At 47.6% G+C, this 27,115-nt stretch overlaps 1 protein-coding gene across 1 annotated transcript in view; it reads left to right on the plus strand.

The window, feature by feature from the left end:
* EMILIN2 (elastin microfibril interfacer 2) overlaps window positions 1-27,115 on the plus strand; it is a 51,641-nt gene that overhangs the window by 20,818 nt on the left and 3,708 nt on the right. The window contains 5 exon segments of the mRNA XM_058556874.1: window positions 4,410-4,585; window positions 8,692-10,620; window positions 24,527-24,882; window positions 24,884-24,947; window positions 26,501-26,533. Coding sequence (XP_058412857.1) covers window positions 4,410-4,585; window positions 8,692-10,620; window positions 24,527-24,882; window positions 24,884-24,947; window positions 26,501-26,533 — 2,558 coding nt within the window.

Genomic DNA, 27,115 nt, shown 5'->3' on the forward strand with positions numbered 1-27,115 from the left:
ATCTCTAGGCCAGCCCTGTCCAACAGAACTTTCTGCGATGATGGAGATGCTCATACTGCCTCATACTGTAGCCACGAGCCGCATGTGGCTGTTGAGCACTTGAAATGTGGCGAAGGTGACTGAGGAGCTAAATGTTCAATTTGATCTGATTTTAACTAGTCTAAATGTAAGCAGCTGCACGTGGCTAATGGCCACATATTGGGCAGTGCAGCTCCAGGTCACCCTCTGGGTGTGGTTCTTGTCCAGCTCGTCATGACCTGAGGATTTGGGAGCTTGGTTTGGCCTGGGAAGACTCAGGAATTCACATCTGCTCGGGGTTGGACCTGAGGGTAACTCTGGGGTTTTTCATGTGGATGTTGGACTCCCCAAAACCTTGTCAAAAGTAGACCTAGGATCATTAATTATTTAATCAATTATCAATTAATTAATGGTTAATAATGTTTATCGAGCACCTACAAAATGACAGAAACTTTAAAAGTGGGGATAGTGTAGAGAACAAAACCCTCAGGAATTCTTGCCCTGATGGGGCTTACAGTCTGTGGACAAGACGAGCATCAAGAAGCAAATCCAGTGTGAGCTGAAGCGAGTTGGGACAGAGGTCTCTCCTCTGGTCAGTAGGGAGGAGTCTTTGTGGGGGTGCTGGCAAATGGAGGCACAGTCATTTTGTCACATTCTGTTTTAACCGGGACGCTTCCAGTCATGTGGTCCCTGAACTCTGACTCAACTTTTCCATCCTTTTCTTGCCACCTTCCTTCTCATTAGAATCTTCTTGGGCCAATCGGGTGCTCTGACACAGAGGCTGAACTCATAATAATGGTGAACTCTTGTTTCACCCCAAAAAGCGTTTCAGAGGGAGAGGAAGGGGAGAGGAGAGTTGGGGAGAGTCGGTGTGGCTGAGGCGGAGGGGCGGGGTGCGGCTCAGGCTGTGGGCAGCTCATTGCCCGGGGTCCCAGGGGCCCCGGGGGTGTCTGAGGCAGCTGCCGACGGGGCTTCCTGAGGGACAGGATGCTGTTACAGTCCCAACCCGAGACTGGGATGGGGGCCAAAACTGCAGCCTGAGTCAGCCCTCCAGCCCAGCACCACTGTGACTCTGTTGTTGTGGCTGTCGTCGGTCCCTGGGCTTGGTGGCCCCCAGCTGGGTGCAGTTAGTTAGCTGATTCAGTAAGTATTTATTGCACATCTCCTGTGTGCTAACAGCCCAGGGGCCCTGGGGTAACACTGGGGCTGCTTTGGCTCCATTCACTTCTCTGCCTGGGTGTCCGGCCCCTGTTGCCTCAGAGGCTCCCAGCTATGAGGGCAGATGGTTCCCTGGGGCTGGGGATGCGCTTCTCAGCTCCAGCTGAGGTTGATAATTACTTGGGGAGTTTTTGAAAGATAAAGATGCCTGGGCACCCCCTGCCCCTGAACCAATTAAAATTAGAATTTTGAGGGATAAAGGCCTAGGCATTTTTTTTTAAAGCTCCCTGGCGAGGATATTGGCCTGCAGGGCCCTGGGTGATGGGGGCAAGGGGCCTGGGAATCCTACTGGGTTTCTCTCCATCCTCTGGGGTACCTCCTGGCTGGCTACTGTGGAAGGGGGTCCCTGTCTCTGCAGGAAAAATCCCAGTAGGGCTGTGGGGCTGGACAACCCATAGCTCCTTCCCTCACACCCCCCAAATTGAGGCCTGAGGACCTGAGGCCGCCTCTGGGATCCGTGTCATCGTGCACAGAGAAGTCAGAATGTGAGCTTTCCCACGGCTGGAAGTGGCCGCCTGATCATTTCCAGCTGTCACCGCTCGCCAGGAAGGCCTCTTCCACACGCTAGACCTGAAAACTTGGTTAGAGACGCTGTCAACCTGCACCCCATTGCGGAAACCGGAAACCCCACAGCAAGCGGTTAGGGAAAGGTGGGGGTGGAGGGGAAGGCCGGAGCTCTGGGGAACTTTCCTAAGTTATGAGCTGGCTCCAAAATCATAACTGACTTTAAAGAAAATAATGAAGTGTGTTGGAAAAGCAAGAACTTGCTTAGACTTGGCTCAGCAGCGAGGGGCTATTAAGGCCCCCGGGTGGGGTGGGAGGTCGTCCCTCTTCCACGGGCATCTGAGCCGCATGTTTTGCTCTCCTAGTCTTGGCTCAGCCACGTCCAAGAGGGTTTAATATGGGCTGTCATCTGCTGGCGCGTGATTAAAACCCAAGAGCAAACACATTTTCACATTCAGTCTTAAATGCTCAGAGGAACCAAGTTTTTCTGAGATTACACATTTTTCCAGCGTTATGCTACACTTGTGCATGCAAAACAATGAAGTGGAATGTCTGCCCAATGGGGACAGTGGCTACCTTCTTACCCAGCTCGTGGGGCCTTCTGGAACATCTCTGGGTGGGCCCATTTCGAATTTAAGGCAAGTGCCAGAGAGACTCGCTGCTTCTGCCTCCTGGGAGGCCATGTGAGGTCCTGGGGGGAGCACTTGGGTTTGAATCCCAGCCCTGGCCCTTCCTGACCGTTGGAACTTGGACGAGTCACTTAACCTTTATGAGCGTCTGCTTTCTCATTTGTGAAAAGATGAAAATCTAACTAGTGGGGCCTGATGGGGGATGTGGTGGGAATGGGAGGGAATGAAGGGCCAGAAGGGGGTCCAGCCCACCACCCCTGAGCAGCCCTTGCTTTTCTGTTTTACTTATTGGGCTTTCTATTCAGTTTTCCTTGAAAACTCCCACTGAAGCTTCTCAAAATCCACATGCCCAGACCCCATTGCAGACCAATTAAATCAGACCTTCTGAGGGTGAGACCCAGGCGTTGGTAGTTTTTCACAGCTCCCTGGTGATTCTAGCACACAGACAGGGTTGAGAACCAATGTCCTGAGAGACCAAGAGAAACGGGTGATGGAAGGTGTTGAGACACTAACGCTGATGGCGGCGCCGTCAGCAGGGCCCTCCTGGACTTCTAAAGGGACATCTTGCCTGTCCTGGTGGTGGATCCTTACATTTGAGGTTTTCAGTGACTCGGTTTTGGCCCTCAGGGAAGATGCCGAAGGTCCACTACATTTAGTAATCTATAATTTTCTCAGGAATGTAACTTTGAACTCCATTTGCCGTGAGGCTGGGGCCTGAGATGGAGCCACTTGGCTGGTACAAGGCCACACAGGCCTCCGGGCAGCTGGTTAACCTGAATGCCCCCTGAACAGTACACAGCAACCCTGGGAAGTGATACAAAGCCTATTTCTTTCTGGGAATTGGCCCAAAAAAAGGCCAGCTGCTAGTGCTGATGTTCAAAATGAAGAGAAGGCAAAGAGGTTCAAGAAAGTGATGGTTCCAAGCCAGAAATAGAACTTGGGGAAAATTAAAGAGCAGGCTTGTGTCTGCGCTGTGAGCAGGGGCACCTGGGTCCACCCCTCCAAATGCCCAGGGGCTGCTGGGTTGTCATTGTCTGTCCTGGGCCCAGTCCTGGGTCTGGAGGACTTGACAGCTCCTCACAGGGGTCTCTGTGTGATGTGCAGGTGCATCAGGGAAGGTGCACTTCGAAAGGGGATTTTCGAATGGTTCTCATTCTGCTTCCTTATTTCTGTCACTAGTCGTATGGAACAGGGCATCTTTTTAAAAAGATCTGGGGGCCAGCCTGGTGGCGCGAGCGGTTAAGTGCACACGCTCCGCTGCAGTGGCCCGGGGTTCACCAGTTCGGATCCCGGGCACGCACCAACGCACTGCTTGGCAAGCTATGCTGTTGCGGCGTCCCATATAAAGTGGAGGAAGATGGGCACGGATGTTAGCCCAGGGCCAGTCTTCCTCAGCAAAAAAAGAGGTGGATTGGCAGATGTTAGCACAGGGCTGATCTCCTCACAAAGAAAAAAAAAAAAAAGAAAAGATCTGAACACAAATAGCGTAACGTGCCATCTCCAAAGGCTTGCGGCCTGCTGCTTTTGCTAGTGTTAGGGAAAGCGGGCGCTGAGATGAATACACAGATGCTAAAGCTGCCAGGCATGTTTCTTTAAAAAAAAAAAAACGACCCTGGGTTACACCTGGAAAATTCTCCACAAAGAAACAAATTGTGGACAGAAGTTGGTTGGTGAAATAAAAGCTCAGTTTGTGAAAAATGTCCATATCCAATGGGAATCGTGGGGCTAAGTTTTTCTAAGTTGTCTGTTTCCTGGCCTTTAGTGGGAGGGGAGCCAGGTGCAGGTGGATCTAAGAGATGGAGGAGGAGGCCAATACCCTGGTTCAGGAAGCCCCTGCCTTCCTGAGACCAGTCTGACTTTGGCTGAACCCCAGGGGGTCAGGGCTAGACTGAGGAGACTAGTGATCCCCTCCGAGTCAGCCTGGAGAGAGCAGGCAGGCCCTGAGTGACCTGCATCCTCTTTATTCGGGTCCAACCCCGGGAGGGCCAGGGGTGCTTGCAATAGCAGCTGGTAAAGAGGTGCCACCCTTTTCTTCGGCAGGTATCGCGTGAACTTCAGACCGAGGTATGTCACCAGGTACAAGACGGTGACACAGTTGGAATGGAGGTGCTGCCCTGGCTTTAGAGGAGGAGACTGCCAGGAAGGTCCCAGAGACCCCGTGAAGACTCTCCGCCCCACGCCCGCTCAGCCTCGAAATAGCATGAAGAAAGCCACAGGTAACTTCTGATTTGTGCATTGCTGTGCATGGGTGCCGCTGATCTTTCCCGTGCTCCTTCAGACAACAGGATTTATGATTTGCAATGTTGAGCTTTCCAAGATCTTCAAATAACATGCGTATATATCTGCGGCAGATGTGGCACACAAGTTTGTTGGCCTTTGTTAGGGGCCAACTTGTAAGAGCCAAGGCCTTAGAATCGGTGTAGACGGTGCCAATGGTTTCAGACACGTAGCCTGGGGCACAGATGAGGAGAGATTCAAATGTCATGATGCTTTGTTTTTACTTTACTTTTCATCTACAAGCTCCCATAAACCTGAGTGAAGAGTTAAAATTATTTTTAAAAAAATAGGTAAATAGAATCATTCTGATTCTGTTCAGGATGAGATATTTGCAAAGCTAAGCCCCCAAGTTAGAAGTATCTAGTGAGATTGTCTTAAATTTGTTCCTGAATTTTTTTTTTTATGAAGTGAAGTAGCACAAACTCAATGAATAGCTAAGAAAGTAATTATAATTTTCACCTATAGTACACCTTTGCTTTTAAGTGTAACATTAAGAGAATGACTTTTATGGATAAAAATTTTTTGTCATTTTATTCTATATCACTTTATCTTTCTTTACTTTTTAAAGTTGAGTCAGAATAAATGTAACGTAGATTTTCTTATGAATTGGATATTTAGTCTTATTTAAATGATTATATTTTCCTATGAGGTGTTTGTAGTTTTGAAACTGGTAATACTTCCCAACAATGTCTGTAAAATAGATTTTAAAATAATTTGTATTTAAAAAGGAATGCCTGTCAATTAAAGGATGTTTATAAAATATAGGAAAAATATTTAAGTATACTTCGTCTCACTACCTGATGATAACTACTGTTAATATTATGTTATAGAATATTATTACTCTTTCCTATGTTGGCATATACAATTTGTTAAAGAAAAATTCATTCATTCATCCCACAAATATTTATGAGCTGCTATATCTATACACTTGGGAAGAGTGAAAAACAAGACAGACACAGCCCCTGACATCATGGAGGGCAAACATTAGACAAGTAATTACAATAAATCATGATAGGTACTAGGATGGGCACACATGAGGGGGTCTGTGGGATCATAATAGATAGTTTATTTCTGCTTTGTTTCGTTTTAGTTTTTATAAAAGTTTAAACCTACATGCATTTTAATGAGTCGAATAGCTTTGTAAGGACTATTAGGAGAAGCAGGGATCCTTCTCCGCCCCCACTTTCCCTTCCCAGGGGTCATTCGTCACTTTAAACTCTTCAGATGGTCTTTCGGAATTTACCTCCCTATCTGTTGACTTCTCGTTATGGAAGGTGAGGATTTGACTCCCTTTCATCTGCTCTCCAACACATGGCTCCTATACCCCATCCTTTCTATACAGTTACACCATGTGTTTATTTATTCACTATTTGTCGTTTACATTGCAGCAACTATGTAGATAATGTTGCAGCTGAGACCTGTAGTATACTATGAATATGCTGCCTTTCCTATACAGCTTGTTGCTTTCTCTAGCATTAATAATTGTCTTATGGTTTCCTTTACTTGATTTTCTATGTTTTTATCCCTGTTTCAACCCACACTCTCTTCTGGTTATCTAAACATCCTCTCATTATGTTTAGACACATGGGTTTCGTCTTCTTGAAGAGATCTGTCCTCAAGCCTACTCGCCTGTCCATCCTGGACTGTTTACTCTCTTTTCCTGGTTCACAGCTGCTACCCTGCAGTCTTTTTTGTTTTTTTTATAATTTTCTTTATTTATTTTTCCCCCAAAGCCCCAGAAGATAGTTGTATGTCATAATTGCACATCCTTCTAGTTGCTGTATGTGGGACGTGGCCTCAGCATGGCCGGAGAAGCGGTGCGTCGGTGCGCACCCGGGATCCGAACCCGGGCCACCAGCAGCGGAGCGCGAGCACTTAACCACTAAGCCACGGGGCCGTGCCCTCCCTGCAGTCTTAACTTGCATCTCTCCTGTTGATTCTGTTTCCTGCACCCACTGCTTGCTCTTTCTCCATTTACTCCCTTGTTGTGGTAGAGCACATCTTCTAGTAGTTTGATGAGAAGATTGCATGGGAGGTAAACTTTTTGATATTTTATAGTCTGAAAGTATTTTCATTCTAGCTTCAGAATTCTAGGTTGGAAATAATTTTCCTTCAGAATTTTGAAAGCGTTGCTCAATTTTCTTCTGGCTTCCAACTGCTGTTATTAAAAAGTCCAAAACCATTCTGACTCCCAATTTTTTATGTGTGACTTGAGTGGTTTTTTTCCAGGGGTCCTTTTTTTTTTCCCTGCCGTTTTAGTGGAATTTCAGGAAGGAATGAAAAGAAATGCTTATCCTCAATCCACTATCATTTTAAAAAATGTAATACTTTTGAAACTTATTTTTTAACCTCATCTATAACGAACAAGGCTCCATGTCATTAAATATTCTACAGTATCATTTAATGGCTTCAGAGAGTGTGATTATTTGAACACCGTCTCCTACCATCGGTCCCTTAGGTTGTTAGCAGTTTTTGTTATCATAGATAATATGCAAATCAGCATTTTTTTGCTCTTAAATTTTTGGATTCATCCCTGATTATTTACTAGAAAAAATTTCTAGAAATGTAATTGCAGGGTCAAAAGGATTCTGAGTATTTTGATACATATTACCAAATTATCCTTCCAAAAAGTTGTATCAATTCCCACCTCACCAGCAGTATATGAGAGAAGCATTTTCTTACATCCTTGATCCTCCCCCCACTCCTGCCCTTTGTTTTCATTTCCTTTGCTCAGAACAGCATTTCATTTGTATGTGTTTCCACAACTTGTTTTCTTCTTCTGGTGTCTCGAGATAGAATACGTTTTTCAGTATGGACAACAAGGTGTGCTTGATAGTTCTCTGCTTGTGAGTTTGGCTATCTGAATTCCAGTCTTGGTTTTACTGCTAAATTGATTTTAATAAATAATAGCTGTTGTTATGATCTTGTACAAAAGTTTAGAGGAAAAAACAATGAATACTAAACTCTATCTACAACATTCTAAATTTACTTCCAATGTTTGTCAGTGTACATTAATGCAGTTTATTTCATTGTAATCTATGTTGTGTTTGACTTTCTCCACTTTACACGGTCTGTCTCAGTATTGCCTGCAGGCTAATCAATATTAACCCCTTTCTGGTATTCTCTGTATCCTACTGCATTCAAGAGCGTGGTTTGCTTCTTATTCTCCTATTGCTTTGGGGTTCAATAATCTCCTTTTTGCTTAATTTATCTATCAGTTTATTTTCATTTTATAACTCATCGCAATCATCTTTATAATATTTTTTTCTTTCTTTTGGACTATTTCCTTGGGAGTATATTTCTCAAAGTAGGATTATTGAAAATTCAATGTTTGTATTCTTTGACTTAGTGACTCTTGCTACATGTGGCCATATGGCTCTGTTGTTAGGAGATGCCAATAGAATCAGTTGCTTTGTCTCTCTTTTTAGTTTCCCTAACTGCATAACAGGGCTAAACAATGTCTGTGGGACTCTTTTAGCATAGGGGTGCTAATAAAAGTAAAAACATTTAGGAGTTGCTTGGAGGATAATTTGCTGCTTGTGTGATATCATCCTACCCAACAGCTAATGAGTGGCTCTCGCTGAAGTGGCTTCTTGTGTTTTTACAGTGTGCAGTCAACCATTGGGGTGTGGCTGCAGTTCACTAATGTGGGAATGATGTGTTCATATGATAAAGCAGATAAATAATATTTTCCTTCAGAGTAAAAGAGACCATTGAATATCTATTATGTGCCATGTACATGTTCTCTTAACAACCCTAGGAGGGAAGATAGTACATCTGCTTCATAGATGAGGGGATTACAGTTCATAGAAGTTAGTTAACTTGTTCAAGGGCAAACAGTAAAAAGCAGAGCCAGAATGCGTGTGGAGGTCTATTTGACTCAACGCCCGTACTCTTTTCCTTCTACCACAATGATTGCCTGTGGTGAGAGGGGATGTGTAAGTGAGGTTTAAGTGTACTCCGTAAGTACCCTGTTTATTGTCTTTGTAGAAACTGGATAAAGGTAGAAAATGATAAGTCACGTCCAACTCTTTCTTTGTAACAGACAATGAACCAAGCCAAGTCTCAGAGCCCAAGAAGACTTTGTCACCAACTCATGCAACAGAACCAAATCAGGTGGTAGATCCAAAACAGGTACCCCAAGAACTTCAGGAAAAGAAAATCCAGGTGCTTGAGGAGAAGATTATCCGACTCACAAGGACAGTTCTTGATCTCCAGTCTTCCATTGCTGGAGTGAACGAAAACCTCAAACATGCCATTCAGGACGATGCTAGCAAAATGCTGGTATCATGGCTCAGTAACCTGCACCCCCAGCCAGGGCCTGACAGTGCCATTGGTGGAGACACAGAAACGATCCAGCTTCCTGGTGTCCTCAACAATAAGGAATCTGGCATGAAGGACATCCAGTCTGAATTGGCCGAAGTCAAGGACACTCTGAAGACCAAAAGTGACAAGCTGGAAGAGCTGGATGGGAAAGTGAAGGGTTATGAAGGGCAGCTTAAACAGCTTCAGGAGGCTGCCCAGGGCCCTACAGTCACCATGACAGCCAATGAACTCTACCAAGCCTATGTTGATAGTAAGATTGATGCCCTGAGAGAGGAGCTCATGGAGGGAATGGACAGAAAGCTGGCCGATCTGAAGAACACATGTGAGTACAAGCTGATTGGTCTCCAACAGCCGTGTGATGACTATGGGAGCAGCTACCTGGGAGTGATTGAGCTTATAGGAGAGAAGGAAACAAACCTGAGAAAAGAAATAAATGAACTTCGAGCCCGGCTACAGGATCCTTCAGCCCGATCAAATTGCTGTGACAGTGAAAAGATTGGTGGCTTTGGACAACAGATTAAGATGTTAGACCAGAAAATTGAAAGAGTTGCTGAAGCCACCAGAATGCTGAATGGACGACTGGACAATGAGTTTGACCGCCTCGTAGTTCCAGAGCCAGATGTGGACTTTGATGCGAGATGGAATGAACTAGATGCAAGGATCAATGTGACAGAGAAGAATGCAGAAGAACATTGCTTTTACATTGAAGAAACCCTTCGGGGGACCATTAATGGAGAGGTAGATGACTTGAAGCAACTACTTGATCAGAAAATACAGTCTCTGGAAGAGCGGCTGGGTGGCGTTCTTCTAGACATAGCCAACAGCACTGACGCGGAAGTCACGGCCCCAGGGTCAGCTCTACCAGGTGTTTCAGGGGCTGGGCGTGAACAGATCATGATGGAATTAAGCCACTTAAAGGACAAGGTGAAAGTTGTGGAGGATGTTTGCCTGCAGAACTTCCAGGGGGAACCGCATGGGATAGAAGGTACTTTGCCAAATGGAGAAGACCACACAATGGGTGATAGTTTGAGCCTTTTGAAATCTCTAAATGACACGATGCATAGGAAGTTTCAAGAAACCGAACGTAGCATCCAGAAACTTCAACAGGATTTTAGTTTTCTTTATTCGCAACTAAACCACACAGAAGATGATGTGAATCATCTTCAGAAGGAGCTGAGCAATTGTAGAGAAGGTAAAAACACCGGAGTGGGTGAGTTTTCTAAGGGGGATGAGCAAGAAAGGATGGTGGAGCCCCTCCCGTCTCCCCAGGGCCCCATGGCTCATTGCTGCGGCCAGCTGGAGGAGAGGTGGCAGATGCTGCAGAGCCAGGTCCTCTCTGAGCTGGACACTTGTAAGGAAAATATACATGGGGTCCAGAGGGAGGTCTCCGTGGTTGAGGGCAGGGTGTCTTGTATGGAGAAAACTTGCAGCAAACTGGACTCCATCTCTGGAAGTCTTCAGAGGATCAAGGAAGGGCTCAACAGGCACGTCAGCAGCCTATGGAGTTGCGTCAGGCAGATGAATGAGACACTCGGGTCACATTCCAGAGACATCGCTGGCCTGAAGAATTCAATCCAGCAGTTCTATAGCCACGTTTTCCAGATTTCTACTGACCTGCAAGATCTGATCAAATTTCAACCATCAGCAAGTAAGTTAGCCTTTACAATTCCATTTCTTGTATTTGTTTGCCACATGTATTATGCTAGATTTTGGATGGTGTGTGGAATCAACTAAATTACATCAGTGTTACCCAAAGTGTGGTTCATAGATTGGTGCAAATTTGTGAATCATTTGGTGCTGGGTACCAATGAGATAAATACCAATATTGAGAGTGTTTAGAAACTTAAAATAATTGGGCATCACCGTAGCATTCAAGTACATGATCTGTGCATTTTACAGAAGTATCAGTTCACAACAAAATAAAAATAAAAAAGGAAAACTTCACCACAGGTAGATGGCAAAATGTTGATCTCTACTATCATTTGGCGAGCTTAGAGTTGGGGTCTGATTTTTGGCACAACTTGGGGCAGTGGATCTTGTTGTCCTGTCTTCTACTTGGGGAGGCGCCTGAGTGCTTATCCATTCACATCTCCACAAGCATCACGTTTTGTTTGCTGGTGTCATTATAATCTTTGTGATCATCATCTTTGGGCCACCTTCTGTTCTCTAAAATCTAGGGCCTAGATGATGGCAGATAGAATCCTGTCTTACTCCTTTCCAAAGACAGAGAAAGGACTCTGCACAAAAGCATCTTAGAGACAGTAACTGTTTAAAGCCCCGTAGTGCCTAGAACAAGGGAGCTCATCAGTTGTCCTCAGGGCAATGCTTACTACATGTCAGACATGCAAGAAATATTTGTTTTGTTTTGTTTTTGTTTTTTTCAGGTGTACATCATTATACTTCTATTTCTGCATAGATTACATCATATTCACCACCAAAATACTAATTACAACCCATCACCACACACATGTATCGAATTATCCCTTTCACCCTCCTCCCTCCCCTCTTCCCCTCTGGTAACCACCAATCCAATCTTTGTCCCTATGTGTTTGTTTATTGTTATTATTATCTACTACTTAATGAAGGAAATCATATGGTATTTGACCTTTTCCCTCTGACTTATTTCACTTTGCATAATACCTCAATGTCCATCCATGTTGTCACAAATGGCTGGATTTCATCGTTTCTTATGGCTGAGTAGTATTCCATTGTGTATATATACCACATCTTCTTTATCCATTCGTCCCTTGATGGGCACTTAGGTTGCTTCCAAGTCTTGGCTATTGTGAATAACGCTGCAATGAACACAGGGGTGCATGTACCTTTACAAATTGGTGTTTTCAAGTTCTTTGGGTAAATACCCAACAGTGGAATAGCTGGATCATATGGTAGTTCTATCCTTGATTTTTTGACGAATCTCCATACTGTTTTCCATAGTGGCTGCACCAGTTTGCGCTCCCACCAGCAGTGTATGAGAGTAAGAAATATTTGTTGAATGAATGGATGAATGAATGGTCCCTTAATAGTATTGAGTAGTATATTCAACAAAAGTTAATTTCTTTGTTACTTGGGGATTCAGCACATCATCCCTGAAGGACAGAGCTTCTCTTACACCTGGATTCTTACGTTTAGGTAGCCTCAATGATAAGCTAGCCTTTTCTAATCAGAGGCAGAGAGGGAAAAGGAATGAGAAGGGAGCCCACATTTATTGAGCACTTGCTGTGTACCAGCACTGGGTTAGTCCCTTCTGGGACATGACTTAGAGCCCCACAACAACCTCATAGGGAAGGCATACTGCTTTCCTGAGGGGAAATATATCCAAGGTCACACAGCTGCGAGGTGGCTGCATCCAAGAATCGTTGTCTTCCAGTCCAGCATACATCTCCTTTGTGTCTCCCAGAGTTGAACACAGACTTACTGGGTGTGTAAGGACTTGCTGAGGGCCAGCTGTGTGCCCAGCACCCCACTTCCTGACCTGTCCTCTCCCTGTTTTCTTTTCTCCTGTCCTCCCCTTGGGGTCTTTATCACCTTTTGCACGTTGCTCAGCTCCAGGTGACAAAGGCCCTTACGTGTTGAGCTGAGATTTCATGGCCTGATGTGAGCCTATAAGGTTTTATGATCAGGTCCCAGCTGAGACATAAAACCCGGGGAGGGGAAGGCTGGAGCATAAGAGGCAGATGAGCCCTGGCCTGGCCAGGGAGAGCAGGGCAAGGTCCCCAAGAGGCGTGGGGAGGGTCCGAGAGATAAGGAGTTTGCTTTAGAGTTCCCAGAGACAAGGAGTTTGTAGATAAGGAGCTACCCTGTAGTTGGGCCCACTACACCATACTATTTATAACCCTCCCCCTCTCACCAGGCCCACGCAGCTCCTGTATCTCTGGAATGTTGAGTAAAGGTCACAAGACTATGTGTGTGTTCATAGAATGATTGTCCATTGTGGTGACAGTGCTGTCTGGATTGTGCTTTATAATAACAGATTGAACCTGATATTTCCAGTTGATTGCAACTCTTTGGCAGTGCAGGAAGCTGTGTTAACTCTTTCATACTCTTCTGTTGAAGTAGGAGTTGGAAATGAATGCCATTAAAGAGAATGTGACTTCCAAAGATTACCCTTTTGGAATGAACTCATTGTTGTGAATGTAGAATGCATGGACTTTGGGGAATTTCATTGATTAAAAGAGCCAAAAATAACCAAGCAGAGCCTTGTCCGTCCTTGTATGGCATGCAGGTCTAGGAGATCTGGAAGCTGAGTATCAGAGGTCCATGGGCGAATCTGTAGCTAAAGTCACAGTGAAAGTCACACATGGACCAGTTAAAAGGCAACAGAACATTTATTGAGTGCCTACTACGTGCAAGGCTCTGTGAGGGCCATAGAGATGAGTAGCACGATGGAAACATCACAGTGGTAAAGAGACACACAGGTCTGCAGAGAGAATGAATGAGATGGTGTGCAAAGGTCCAGCGAGTAGTGTGGGGCTTATCTTTTAGTTCATCGTTTTTTATGGAGCTCCTATTGTGTGGTAGGTATGAGCTGTGTGTATGGAGTATGTGGATGACAATGTATGTGACAAGAACAGTCTGAAGGGGAACAAACAAGCAGACAGATATGGTTGTGGGAACAGGGTGTGCATAGGCACATTGGACATGTGGAGAAGCACCCACGGGTGCTGTGGAAGTTGGGTGGGGCTTCTCAGAGGAGGGAGCCCCTGAGCCAAGTCTTCAAGATTGAGTAGGTTGAGAGTTCGGAGGCTGGTGGGATCAGGGGTGAGTGACAAGAGAAACTTCTGGAGCTAATAATTGAGGATGGGTAGGGTTCAGAAAAGCAGGAGGGGAGGGCGTACCTGGTGAGGAGTTGGTGAAAATGGATCAGTTATTTATTGATGTGTAACAGCCTACCCCAAATCTTGGTGGCTTAAAACAACAAAAGATGTATTATCTTCCATTAGTCCATGGGTCAGGAACTCAAGCAGGGCCTGGCTTGGCGGCTCTTCCCCTACATTTGGCATCAGCTTGAGTTACCCACTTGGCTGCAGTCAGCTGGCACTTGGGCCTGGCTGGGCTGGAAGGTCCAGGAAGACTTCAGCCACATGTCTCCTGCCTCGGGGTTCCTCCACATGGCCCAATGGCTCTCTCCAGGTGGCTAACTTGGGCTTCCTCACAGCACAGTGGTCTCGGGGTGGTCAGATTTACCACATGGCACCCGGCTCATAAGGGAAAGTAGAGGCTGTTGGGCCTCATCCAGGCTAGGCTCAGAGCTGGCATGGCGTCCCTTCTGCCACATTTCATTGGTCAAAGTAAGTCAGCTCTTAAAGGATGATGTGGCCTGTGTGTGTCGGGAGGCAAGGAGTATTAATGTTAGTCATCATATCTCCCACAATGAGCAAAGGTCCAGAGGTGAGGATGCCTAACATAGCGTGCAGTAGCCGGTAACCAGACTGCTGGACCAGGGATGCAGACTCCGGGGTTTCTGCTCAGTCCACTGCCCTGCTCACAGATCATGTTCTTTTCTTCAGAAGCATCCCTAATGGGGGCTGAATTATCCAGGAGGCAGCCAGTGGGGAGCAGAAGGGGCCAGCTGATGCTCAAATAGATCCAGGTCTCTGTGGTATCCCCCCCCATTAGTGCAGATGTTCTTCCCTGGGGTGTAAAGGGATTCTTGAGATTATATGCAAATGCTTGGTTTTATTTTTGGACAAAAGGTCCATGACTTTCATGTGGGACTCAGAGAGATGCCTGACTTCTCCAGGGTGAAGAACCACTGTATGCTCTTCACTGTCTCACCCTCAGCTCAGTAAAGTGGGTGTGATGCCCTCTCCTGGCCCCTGTGCACTCCCCCCCATTCATTCATTCAGCAGATATTTACTGAGTCGTGTCCTAGTGCTGGAGTGTCAGCTCTCGTGGATGTTACACTCTAGTGGGGAATTCAGATGATGCACAGCCAAGCAAATGAAGATCGGATCCAGCTAGCAATCAGTGTGTGAGGAAAGGTACAGCAGAGTAAGGTGATAAAGAGTGGGGGACAATATATTTTACATGAGTGGTCAAGGAGGGCTGCTCGATGGAGATATCATTTGAGCAGAGACATGAATAAGATGAGGGAGTGAACCTTGCATAAATCTGTGGGAAAAGTGTTTCAGGCAGAGAGAACAGCATATTCAAAGGCCCTGGGGCAGGAATGAGTTTGCCCTGTTTGAAACTCAGAATGCCCGTTTGATCAAGTTTGTGAGCAAGGGGGAAAGTCATAGAGGTGGTGAGGTCAAAGAGGGGGTAGGAAACAGATCATGTAGGATTTTATAGGCTATGATAAAGGATTTGGATTTCAAGTATTGTGAGAAACTATTGGAGAATCTTGAGCCAGGAAGTGATTATTATTTCCATGTTTGCAATCCCAGCTGCTCCACACTTTCTCTGTGACTTTGGGCAAGTTATCTACCTCACTTTCTGCATCTATTAATTGGAAATAATAATGATAATAATACCTTAAGATGTTGGTATGATGATTAATACTCCTAAGTAGTGGAGTATTAATAGTGCCTGGCCCTTGGTAATCACTCAGTAAGTATTACCTCTTATTTTACCCCACTGTCCTCTATAAAGGATGTTCAGTCTGCTTCTGGATGAACTTTCCTCCCTTTCTCTTCCTACAAGCTCCCGGGGCCTCCAGCCTCAGAGGAGTGAGAGCAGCCTGTTCAGATGGCAGAGCGGGATGAATGTCCTGGGGGTCAGGCTCCTGGCTGCTCTACAGAATGCTCTAGATAGCCAGACAGGGTTTTCTCCCTCTTCCCCTTTCTTTTTCTTTTCTCACTTGGGGGTCAGGTAGAAAGTGCACAGAGCCTAGAAATCTCCTCTCCCTTGCATTCAGATTCATGTTCAAATACTTTGAGAAGCTTGGCACTGAGGAATAGATTAGGTTCTAAATGATGAGGAGGTTCATGAGTCCTTTGTTCTTCTGCCCGACGTGGCCAGAGGGGTTTGGCGTTCTGTGCCTGGACACACTCGCACCGGTTGTCACAGATGGCGGGGGTGCCAGCCCTTTACACCTTCTCAGCAGCACCTTCTCCCTTTCCACCCACCTGCAACAGCACGGAGCCGGGCTGCAGCCTCAGACGGCTGGCACATCACAGCCTCTTCCTGCTCTGACCTCAATGTTGAGCCCCGGCTGCGCTCCAGCGTTTCTGCCATTCCTCTTACAGTTGGGAGAGAAGGGAGTTCCTGGTGTTGAGAAACCTGGTCCCTGCTGAGCAGAGATGGTAGGCAGAGGGCTATTTCTGTGCATCAGGGAAGCTCTCCTCCCCACGTCACCGTTCCAAGAAGGGACATGCCTGCCTAGATGCTACGATCTCGTTTCAACATACTCTAGTGACAACAGCATTACTTCCTTTTTCAAATCTCCCACCTCTTTCTTCTGCTCATGTCTTAGGGTCATTTTTCATAATACTTGAATTGTATTAATAGCATTGTTTCATTTAGGCGTGTTATAGATGTAAGAATCTCATCTTTATCAAGTTGCTTAACTTCAGCTTTGCTGTAAGAATGAAAAAGCACAGGTTTTTCAAATAAGTATTTAACCATAAAGCCTGGCCGGGGGCCGAGTGGCCTGATGCCAATGTTACTACGGTTTGGCCCTTAACTTGAAAGCGGCTGAGTCTGGGGCCAGCTTAGGTCCAAGATAGCGTGATGGATGAATTCAGAGTTTTACAAATATATAGAGGCTAGTAAACTGCACACACTCGGACCATGCGACTCCTGACAGTACGCACCCTGCCACTCTGTGGGCGTCTGGTTTTTGTAATGCTCTTTAGCAAGTGTTAGGTAGCAGCTGCTTTTCTGCGGGTTTCTGAGAGCTGAGCTCTCCCACGGCTGTGTGCAAAAATCCTCTGGGAGCTTTAAAAAATAACTCACAGGGCTGGCCCCGTGGCTTAGCGGTTAAGTGCGTGCGCTCCGCTGCTGGTGGCCCGGGTTCGGATCCCGGGCACGCACCAACGCACTGCTTCTCCGGCCATGCTGAGGCCGCGTCCCACATACAGCAACTAGAAGGATGTGCAACTATGACATACAACTCTCTACTGGGGCTTTGGGGGAAAAAATGGAGGAGGATTGGCAATAGATGTTAGCTCAGAGCCGGTCTTCCTCAGCACAAAGAGGAGGATGAGCACGGATGTTAGCTCAGGGCTGATCTCCCTCACACACACACACACACAAAATAACTCCTGGATTCACTCAGGAGATTCCTGCTCAACAGGGATGAGATGAGACCCGGGAATTTGTAATTAAATTTGTAATTAAAACAAAAAACCCCTAGCTCTGGTTCCAGAAGTGGAAGGAAGGATACAACTGTCCCTGGCCAGCTGTGCCCCGAAAGTGGGGGAGAAGCAGGCAAGTGAGGAGAGAGAATAAAACCACCGACTGCGACACCGCACCACCAACCGGAGTGGACCGTGTGTGGTCAAGGCCACGTACAGACTCCATTCTGTTCCCGGTGTTGTTGATCTCTCTCTCCTTACGTCTTGATTACTTCAGCTTTAGAGTAAGTCTTAAAATCATGTAGCATAGATTCTCTGCATTTCCATATAGATTTTAGAATTAGCTTGTGAATTTCTACCAACAAAAAAATTCCCATGTGATGCTGATGCTCAGATAGGCGAGACCCCCCTCTCTGGATTCAGTGATTGCAAATTACTTTCCATTTCAAATGTATTCCCACAGATTGTAACACACGCGACTAAAGCTGGTTCTGTGTTTCAGTGGTCTCTAGGTTGCACTTTTCAGAAATGTAGACTCTTTGCCCTGTTTAGCCTCATTCCATGGGCTTTCTGTGTGGTCACGTCTAGACTCATTTTCTTGCTCAGCCCACACCATGCCCTGTCGAGGAAGAGTCAGTGTGGGTCTTTCTGTGATGTAACCAACACAGTGCTCTCTCTTACATGCTTGAGGGGTTTTTTCTCTTCATTCCAGCCAAAGCCAAAAAGAGCATTTAGATGGCCATTTGCTCAGAGTAGAACCATTCCAGTGAATAGATGTTTTCCCTTCCTGTGTTGTCAGAACAATTCAGGTTTTCTGTCGATGGTCTCAGCCCTGAGAATCCTTTTGCATGCCTGTGTGTCCTCCACTTAGGGGCATGCCTCCTGTTCCGCTCTTCCCTCAGCCTTCCTGCAGGGAAGATCAACTGTTTCCTCAAGAAGCCCCTTTGTCGTAGCCCGCCATGTGCCTCTTCAGCACAGGAGGCACAGCTCCTGTGAACTTCCCGAGGGCTCAGGCGTTTCTCACACCTGTCAGTGGTGGCGTGGGCTACTCCAGGAACTCAGCTTTGCCACATAGTGTGGCAGTCGACTGTGAAAACGTCTTACATCCATCTTCTTAGTATGCTGTATGTCTGCATTTTGATGGATTTTTAAAGTCAGAAGTCTTGACTGACATCTTTAAAATCCTCCTATAGCTGGCACGTTTGGTCTGCAGACACACGCTCCGGATGCCAGGCAGATCAGATCCCACCCTGACCTGACTCTAGTGAATTGCACAGTGTTTATAATCAGGGAAGCTCACCTGCTCCCATCACTTCATCCGATTGGCACCGAATTATGCCTGGTTGCCAGGAGGCAGTGCAGGGTGAGCCCACGTGATGGACGAGGCTGATAACTCAGGAGGTTCCAGCACTTTCCCACAGCCGGGCCTTGGACGCAGACTCTAACATCTGAGGCCGGTGTCTGTCCCTCACGGCCTCTTACTCTGTGACGAGACACCACCAAGTTGCCAGGAACACGCTAAGGGGCCTTTATTTTTGCGGTTTAGGTTTACATTGCAGCTGGCTCCCCGTCAGTATTCCCTAGTGGCTGCAGGAGGAGACAGACAACCCAGGCTCCTGTCCACAGAGTGAGGGCCTTGATCAGCTGGAGGATAACGCGTTCTCAGCACATCAGCCTCAGGGACTGTCGGGGATTTTCTTAGCCAGGTCTTTGTTTTAGTAAAGTTGAAATTGCCTTTATTATAATCACTTTAAAGGAGAGGGAGTGGTCTTTACTACCTGGGTGTCAGGTCCATCCACAGTAAGGCTGTTGGGCCACTCCTGGTGGCCTGAGGCCACATCTTGGCATCAGCACTGGGCCCTGGGGCAGGTTCCCGGAACAAGAGCCAGCACATGTGTGGCTGATGGCTCCTTCCCACTCCTCACGAGTTAAACATGCGGGCAGCAACACTTGGCTCTTATGAAGAACTCAATTCAAATGGTCACTATCTGAATTAGAAACATATGTTCCATTCAGAAAGCCACTGACTGCCAGAGTTATCTTCCCAGAAAGAGCAAAATGCTGTCCAGTCTTTGTTACAACTTTATAATAAATGTATGCATTTGAAGCACCACGTGATGCTGTGGAGCGAGCGTGAGCTGGCGAGACTAGGGGAACGATCCGGATCCAGTGTAGCTTTCTCCTTGCCATCTTTGCTGTGATGTGACGGGATGTTTTGGAGCAGTCAGTTCTCCACAGCACTCATGGACGGACTCCCCAAAGAGATTATGGAGGATATTTGGCCCAAGGAATATACAGTAGCCCCCCTTATCCCCAGTTTCCATTTCCACGGTTTCAGTCACCGGCAGTCAACTGTAGTCGGCAAATAACGCTCCGTCACAATGCCTGTGTCATTCACCTAGCTCCATCTCATCACGTAGGCATTGTATTGTCTCACATCATCACAAGAAGAGTGAGTGCAGTACAATAAGATATTTTGAGAGAGGCCGGCCCAGTGGCGCAGCAGTTAAGTGCGCACGTTCCGCTGTGGCGGCCCAGGGTACCCAGGTTCAGATCCCGGGCGCGCACCGACGCACTGCTTGTCAAGCCATACTGTGGTGGCATCCCATATAAAGTGGAGGAAGATGGGCACGGATGTTAGCCCAGGGCCAATATTCCTGAGCAAAAAGAGGAGGATTGGCAACAGATGTTAGCTCAGGGCTGATCTTCCTCACAAAAGAAAACAAAAACAAGATATTTTGAGAGAGAGAGACCATATTCACATAACTTTTATTACAGTATATTGTTATAATCTATTTTATTATTAGTTGTTGTTAATCTCTTACTGTGCCTGATTTATAAGTTAAACTTCATCATAGGTATGTACGTATAGGAAAAAACATAGTATATATAGGGTTCGGTACTATCTGCGGTTTCAGGCGTCCACTGGGGGTCTTGGAATGCATCCTCCACAGATAAAGGGGGACTGCTGTAATTGTCCATCCTTTTCCCTCTGCCTTCCACTTGGTATGACAGGCCTGGTGTTGAGAGGTGGTGAATGTGAAAGAGAGAACTCTCACTGTCCCTAGGTACCAGCATTGCCCTAACAGGACCCCAGAATGACAATGATTGTTGGCAAAATTCGGATGCCCAATTTAATGGGTGGGGGGAATTAGTGTGCAGCCCATAGTACCTGCCGTACTTCCAGCCTTCTTTCATTCACCAAACATTTAAACGTCTCAATGTCATGTGCCAGCTCTGTGCCAAGCCCTGGGGATAAAAGATCATTAAAATGTGTCCTCAAGAGCTCATCATCCAGCAAGAGAGGAAAGACATAAAGAATTGAAGGCACCCTTAGAGGCCCAAAGGGCTTCATGGTTCAGAGGCAGGATGGTTCAAGCATGACTGGGCAGATCCACGATGGCTTCCTGGAGGAGGTGGTGTCTGAACTGGGACTTCAGTGATGGTGTGTTTCTCTCAGTGCAGGTGCCAGAAGAGGCCACCTTAGGGAGTGAGAACAACAAAAGCAAGCGCACGAAGGTGGGGAAGCTCAGATGAGAGCTGGGCACCAGCGAGGGTACTGAAAGTGGCAGGAGATGGGGCAGGTGGTGGGGGCTCGGATGTCAGCTGGAGGGGGTCTGATTTGATTTTATGAGCAGTGGAAAACCACTGATGACTTTTGAGCAGGGAATAATATGACTAGAATGCTCTCTAAAGAGCATTCTGAAAAAGGTGTGGAAGGAGGAGCCAAAAATATTTTAGAGTTAGAGTCAGCTGGACTTAGCAACAGATTGGGGGAGGGGTGTGTGTGTGTAAAGGAGAGGGAGGGGGTAAAATATGACTGAACGCTTGGGTGAGGTGACTGGGAGAATGATGGTGGGCTTCAGAGAAACAGGGTTGGTCTGAAGGGTTTGGTGGGGATAGGTAAGAAAAGAAGGACCAGTTTGAGGGGCTTGTACTTTGGTATTTTAAGGTAGTTTGCCAACTCTAATTCCTTGAGGGTTGTAGGATGGAGGAAAAGCATTTATTCTTAAGTTTTGGATGGAGACACCTAAACTTGGGCTAAAAGGAAGGAGCCGGTGAGGAGGACGGAAAGAGAGCCTGAGAATAGTGGAGTTGGATGTTGGATGGAGCAACTCCAAGAGAAGAGGGGAGGTGAGGCTCAGGGCTCCGGCAGAGGCCTGTGCCCTGGGAGGAAGGACAACTTCTGGGGGAGGGCAGTGTCAAGAGACGAGGAGGAAGAGGGGGAGGAAGGAGAAGAAAGACGAGGGACAGACTCAAGCATGCCGGGATTGAAGGGGAAAGCGTAGAAACAGGCCCTTGGTGAGTATCTTCTACAGTTACATTTTATAAAAATAAATAGTACTGAGAAGCTTATAATAAAAACCAGCCCCCCGCCCCCACTTCTCCCCATCACCTTTCTCCCTCCCCAGAGGCAGCATGTGTAACTCAGCTGTTTTCTTCCTTGATATTGTCCTCTATATTTCTAAATTGATTTATTAGCTTTAGGTATCCTCTATATAGATATTACATATAGTATTTAGACATTATATATATTAGTATTTACTAACTACCGACATTAGACTATATATTAGGCTCTCTCATATCTCCCCCTCCTACCCCTGCTCCCAACACCCAATAGAGTTTTACCACAGAAACTGATAGTCAACATTTATGCTTTTATGAGCCAAATAGCTCAATAACAGCTAAATATGATTATGTTGCTTTTTGTGTTGCTTTTCTCTGAATTAGTAGTAGTGTTGCATTATTATTTACTAGATTTTGTGTATCTATTCTAGATTTTTCTCACCCTCCAACACACTCTCAGTACAGCTTTCTACACCATAAAAAGTATCAGATCATTTGCTGGCTCCATTTTTTAAAACAAGTGACCTCCCTCCTCGAGTTCTCTCTTCTTGATCCAATCTGGACTGCTTAATTCTCTAGACTTGCTAAAAGGCTTTCAATCTGAAACTTCTTTCACTACTATCCTAGAAATTTTTCAAACCTCTCTCCTGTCTGAGACTCTTTTCTTTACTCCATGTTTCTTTCTTTCATGGTTTACTCCCTTGTTTCAGTGGAGTGCATTTTCCAGTAGCTTTTTAAGAAAGGGTGCTTGAGAGAGAGCTGTTTTTTTTTTTTTAATATTCCATGTCTGAAAATATCTTTATTCTAGTCTCATAATTGATGGATATTTTGGCTGGGTATAGAATTCAAGGTTAAAAATGATATTCCCTCAGAATTTGAAGGTATTGTTCTCTTGTCTTGTAGTTTCCAGTACTGTTGTTGAGAAGCCTGATGATATTCTGATTCACAGTCACCTTAAAATTCTTTTCCCCTGAAAGCCTGTAGGATCTTCTCTTTATCCTCAATTTTCTGAATATGCTGTGGTTTGGGTCTTTTATTCAATAATTGTGCTGGGATCTTTCATTTTCTTCAGTTCTGAGAAATTCTATGTGTATTTGATAATTCTCTCCTTACCACCTTACCATCCCAGTTTTTCTGATCTTTTCTTTGGGAAAGACTTCTGAATTGACCCTCTAATTTTCTTATGATTTCCCTCCAATTGTCCATCATTTTATCTTCCTGTTCTATCTTCTGAAAGATTTCCTTGGTTTTATCTACCAGTGTTTTCAATGAATTTCCTTATTTTGGCAAGCATATTTTCAATCAACAAATGCTCATTCTCATCCTCTGGTTATGCCTTTTTTATAGCAATCTATTCTTGCATCTTGGATGCAGCGTCTTCTGTTTCTCTGAGGGTATTACGTGTTTATTTTCTTGCATTATGTCTGTTTCTTCAGAGTTCCTTTCCGTTACTTGGTTGGTGGCTTGTTTTGGTGTCTGTCTTCCATATTGCAGGCTTTCCTTGCACATCAGGTGATCTTGACTGTGGTTCACATTTGAAGGTGAGGCACTAGATGGGGTTTCACGTCTGTGAGCTTCCCCATGGTCAGTTTGAAGAGTTCTCCTGCCTCTGACCTGATGGATAAGCCAGTGTCCTGGGAGCTGAGCAGGGGAAGGGGGCGTGGAGCCTCCTAATTCAGTGTGGAGACTTTGATTTAGTGTTTTCACACTTGTCTCATTCCTGTCCTCCACTGTGGCTGGTGTCCCCATGTCTGGAATCCCTCTGCCTCAGTTTCTCTAACCCAGCCCTTCTCAACCAGGGTTCTGAAGAGAAGACCTGACGCTGTTCCATTGTATGGAGTGAATTAACCTCTTCTCTGCATCTAGAATGGTGTTAGCTCTGTCCTGTCCTGGGGAGAACTGAGAAAGTCATCACTCGTTCATTCTTTGTAGGGCTTAATTCTCCCATGGAGCACTGATCAGGAAAGGCTGTTTGAGAAATAACCTCCCTCTGGGGCTGGAGTTAGGCTAGACCTGGCTCTGTGGGTGGAGGGGGAGCGTGTGTTTGATCTGCCAGTTACCTTCGTGAGTTTTAAAACGAAACTAGGCAGTAGGTCAAAATGCAGTCACTGATTTTGCCTGGACATAATTTTATAGCTTTGAAACCTGGACATCACAGACACCATATGGACGGAGGAGGTGGGTGGGGTTTGGCTTTTGAGGGTGGTATCCGGCCAGTCCCGGTTATTTTTAGATGTCTCGTGGGCCTTCAGGAAGGCTTCCTGGAAGGCTAGTTCCAGGAACGTACTCATAGGAGGAAAGGGCGGCAGCCTCCCGGATGTTTCACAGCGCCATCCCAAGAGAGCAGGGAAGTGTGAATCAGGAGCTTCCTCCAGTGGAAAGTCCTTCAGTTGGTGATCTTAAGGCTGTGGCGACAGGCATGGGGCATTGCTGCTCCTTTAGGGGCTGTGCCTGCTGCAGGGGCGGCCTGATCACCCCCACACCCACCTGGGTGGCCATGGTCTCTGCACCCGGCAGGCTCTCAGTCTGTGAAGCCATCCACAGTGACCCCAAGAACAGCTTGTTTGAGAGAATGCAAGGTCATCGGTGGCAGTAGGTCCCTTTCAGTAATTTGTGATACATCCATGGTATCATCATGCAGTGAAATCAGGAAGTTTGGGGTGCTGAAGCCCAGAATGATGCTGTTTTGGAGGGTGCAGCCATCACATAGAAAGAAGCTGACAACACCCCTCCCAAGAGCAAGGGGTCCTGACTGGCCCACCACTCCTTCCAAAGATGTGAGGCAGGCTGTCCCCATGCTGTGGTGGCTGCTCTTGTATGTCCTGGTGGGGCAGTGCCCACAAATTCAATGCTACAGGGACAGCCACCCAAGCACAGACCTTCACAGGGAGCCAAGCCTGTCGCATCTCACAGAGGGGTCTGAGGTTTTTAACCCTGTGTGTTTCTTTCCATTTTCCAAATGCTCAGCAGAGGAGCCCTCAGAAGCGCCGCAGCCTTCGCCCCGAGGGAAGACCCCACCGGCGCCCCGCCGGCCCTGGCACCCGGCACTGGTGGAGGCCCCCACGGAGCCACCTCCTCCAGAGCTGACCCCTGCGCCGCTGCCGAGGCCGAGTGGCCCCCCACCTCCTGAGGACCCTAAACAACGGCTGCCCACGGGCCAGCAGCCTGTCCTGCCCAAAAGACCCCTGTGGCCGCTGCCCCCGCCAGTGCGGCCTGGCTGGACAGGGCTGCCCTTCTTGCCTGGCTCCACTGGGGTCATTATGGAGACTGGAGAGGCCGGGCCTCCGGGGAGGATGGGCGTGTCGGGTAGGGGCCTGCCCCAGGGGGGTGGACGGCCAGACGGGGCAGCGGCCTGTCCCCAGCTCGGAAGGCTTCGCGGGAGCACCAGGTAAGGCCCGTCGCGGCCGGGGGTGAGAATACACTGAGGGCGCAGCCTGAGCCTCGGGGGTCTGCTGCTGAGGCTCTGTGCGTCCCGCCTTCAGGATACAAGGTCCAAAACTCAGCTCTCCAAAGGCGCTGGGGTCCTGAGGGACCAGTTCATGCTAATGGAACCCCCAGAGGCTGGGACACCCCGGGGACAGTGCAATACATTATACTTAGAATTCCCATGGGCTGCAATACCTGTGCCACCAGGGCAGCTCGTTGGTTTTCCCAGCAGGAAGTGTAGCTGGGCAACCAGTGTGTGCAGGGAGCTTGTGTAGCAGCAAAGACAAGCCACACATGAGAATGGAGGGCCGTAGAGCTCTGGTTCAAATGCCAGCCGTGTTATCACAAGCGTTGGGAGCAGGGGCAGCCTCCTAACCTCTCTAAGGCTCAGGTCCTTCACCTGCAACGTGAGGAAGATAATAGGACCTCAAGGAGTTACTGTGAGGATGGAGGAGAAAAGCCTAGTCCAGTGCTTGGCTAGGAAGCGCTCCATGCACGCTGTGAAGGCAGCACCACTGTGTGTGGGGGGGAGGTCTGGAGGGGGGTGGTGTCGGGTAAAGGCCAGAGGGAGGAGGAGAAGGGAGCAAGCATTTGTGGGATCCCCAATGCATGCCAGGACTGAACCAGGTCCCTGGTCTCTTACAGCTCTCCTGACAGCACTACAAAGTTGACATCAGTTCTATTTACAGATGAGGAAATGGAGGCTCAGGGTGATGACATGTAAACAAATGGTGTGCTTGGGGCAGGTCACGTCAGCTCCCATAGGACAGGGCAAACCAGTCCCCTCACAGACAGTCACCAGCAGGGATGGTCTGGCGCACCCATGACCCCTGCAGCGTCCTGGCTGCCAGGTAGGCAGGGTCGCTGCTGAGGAGACAAGGAGACACATTGTCTCTCACCAGCTCTCCTCTCCTCTATTCCTTCTCAGTCACCCAAGCTGCAGTCACAGCTCTCCCCTGGGCAGACACGCTGCCCTCTAAGACAACAGCACGTCTTCTGATAGTTCCAGTATCATGGATACTTACACTCTTGGGCTATTTGTTCGTTTGTCAGTTCATGCAGCCATCCTCCCTCCCCTCCCCCTCCCCTTCCTCCCCCCTCCTCTCCCCCTGCCCCCCCAACGCATCCATGCATCCAGCACTGTATCCAGCCCAGCTGGAGGCCAAGCCTGTGCACAGACTGCTCCTAGGGGTCAAGCACAGTTGGCATGAGTGACTCTGACTCAGTCTGCAGACTTCTCCACCTTGGCTTGGGCCCCAAGGCTCCAGCGCCCCGTGTTTCTTCCTCATATTCCCCCAGCCAGCTCACCCTCAGGGCCATCTTTCAGTGGCTAGTGAAGGAGCAGGCACAGGGGGGTGCAACTGTGCCTGTTTCTAGGAAGGCAGCTCGAGTGGGTGCCCTTTATCTGTGTCTATTTAAGAAACGGAGTGTGAGGAGCAGGGAGAAAGAGGGGCTCAGAAAAATGAGGTGCTGTTGAGGGTTTTGTTTGACATTCCATCACATTTTGTTTTGCAGGTTACCCCAAGTCACCTCCCATAGCCTCCCCAGGTACGTGTGCCGGGAGACCAGGGGCAGGGGGCCAGAGGCTCTCCTCGGCAGCCTCTGTCCCTCCCCTGCGAGTCCTGCCTCCTCCCTCGGGCTGTCAGCGTGGGTGGAGACCAGGGCCCAGCCTGTCCCCACCTGCCCGCTCTCCAGGGGATAGGGCCTCTGCTGACTGCAGTGGACGAGCCTCCCAAGGTTTGCTCCTCAGAGAGGGTCCAAGTCATGCCGAGACAGGGACTTTCCTTCACGTATCCTCCCAGCTCGTGGAGTTTCCCGAGGGGACCGCTGGGTGGGCCTCTGCCTGGCGGGGCCCTGACCAGCCTCCTGGGGCCAAGTTTTAGTGGTCCTTCTAGAACTAAGCAGCACCCTAGATTATTCCCAGTACCCACTCCTTGCCCACCCCATCCCCCAACACACACACTCCCTCTCTCTTACACTCCCTCTCACACACACGGTCTCTCACATGCGCACTCCCAGCAAGTGCCAGTCTCATGCCCGGCCTGCTCGGTGCCCCTGGCCGCCTCTGACGGGGACAGCTGGCCCTGGGTGTGAGGAGCGGTTTGTGTCCCGTGCTCTTCACCACTTTCA

The sequence above is a fragment of the Diceros bicornis genome, chromosome 16 (assembly GCF_020826845.1).
Source record: "Diceros bicornis minor isolate mBicDic1 chromosome 16, mDicBic1.mat.cur, whole genome shotgun sequence".
Classification (NCBI taxonomy): domain Eukaryota; kingdom Metazoa; phylum Chordata; class Mammalia; order Perissodactyla; family Rhinocerotidae; genus Diceros; species Diceros bicornis.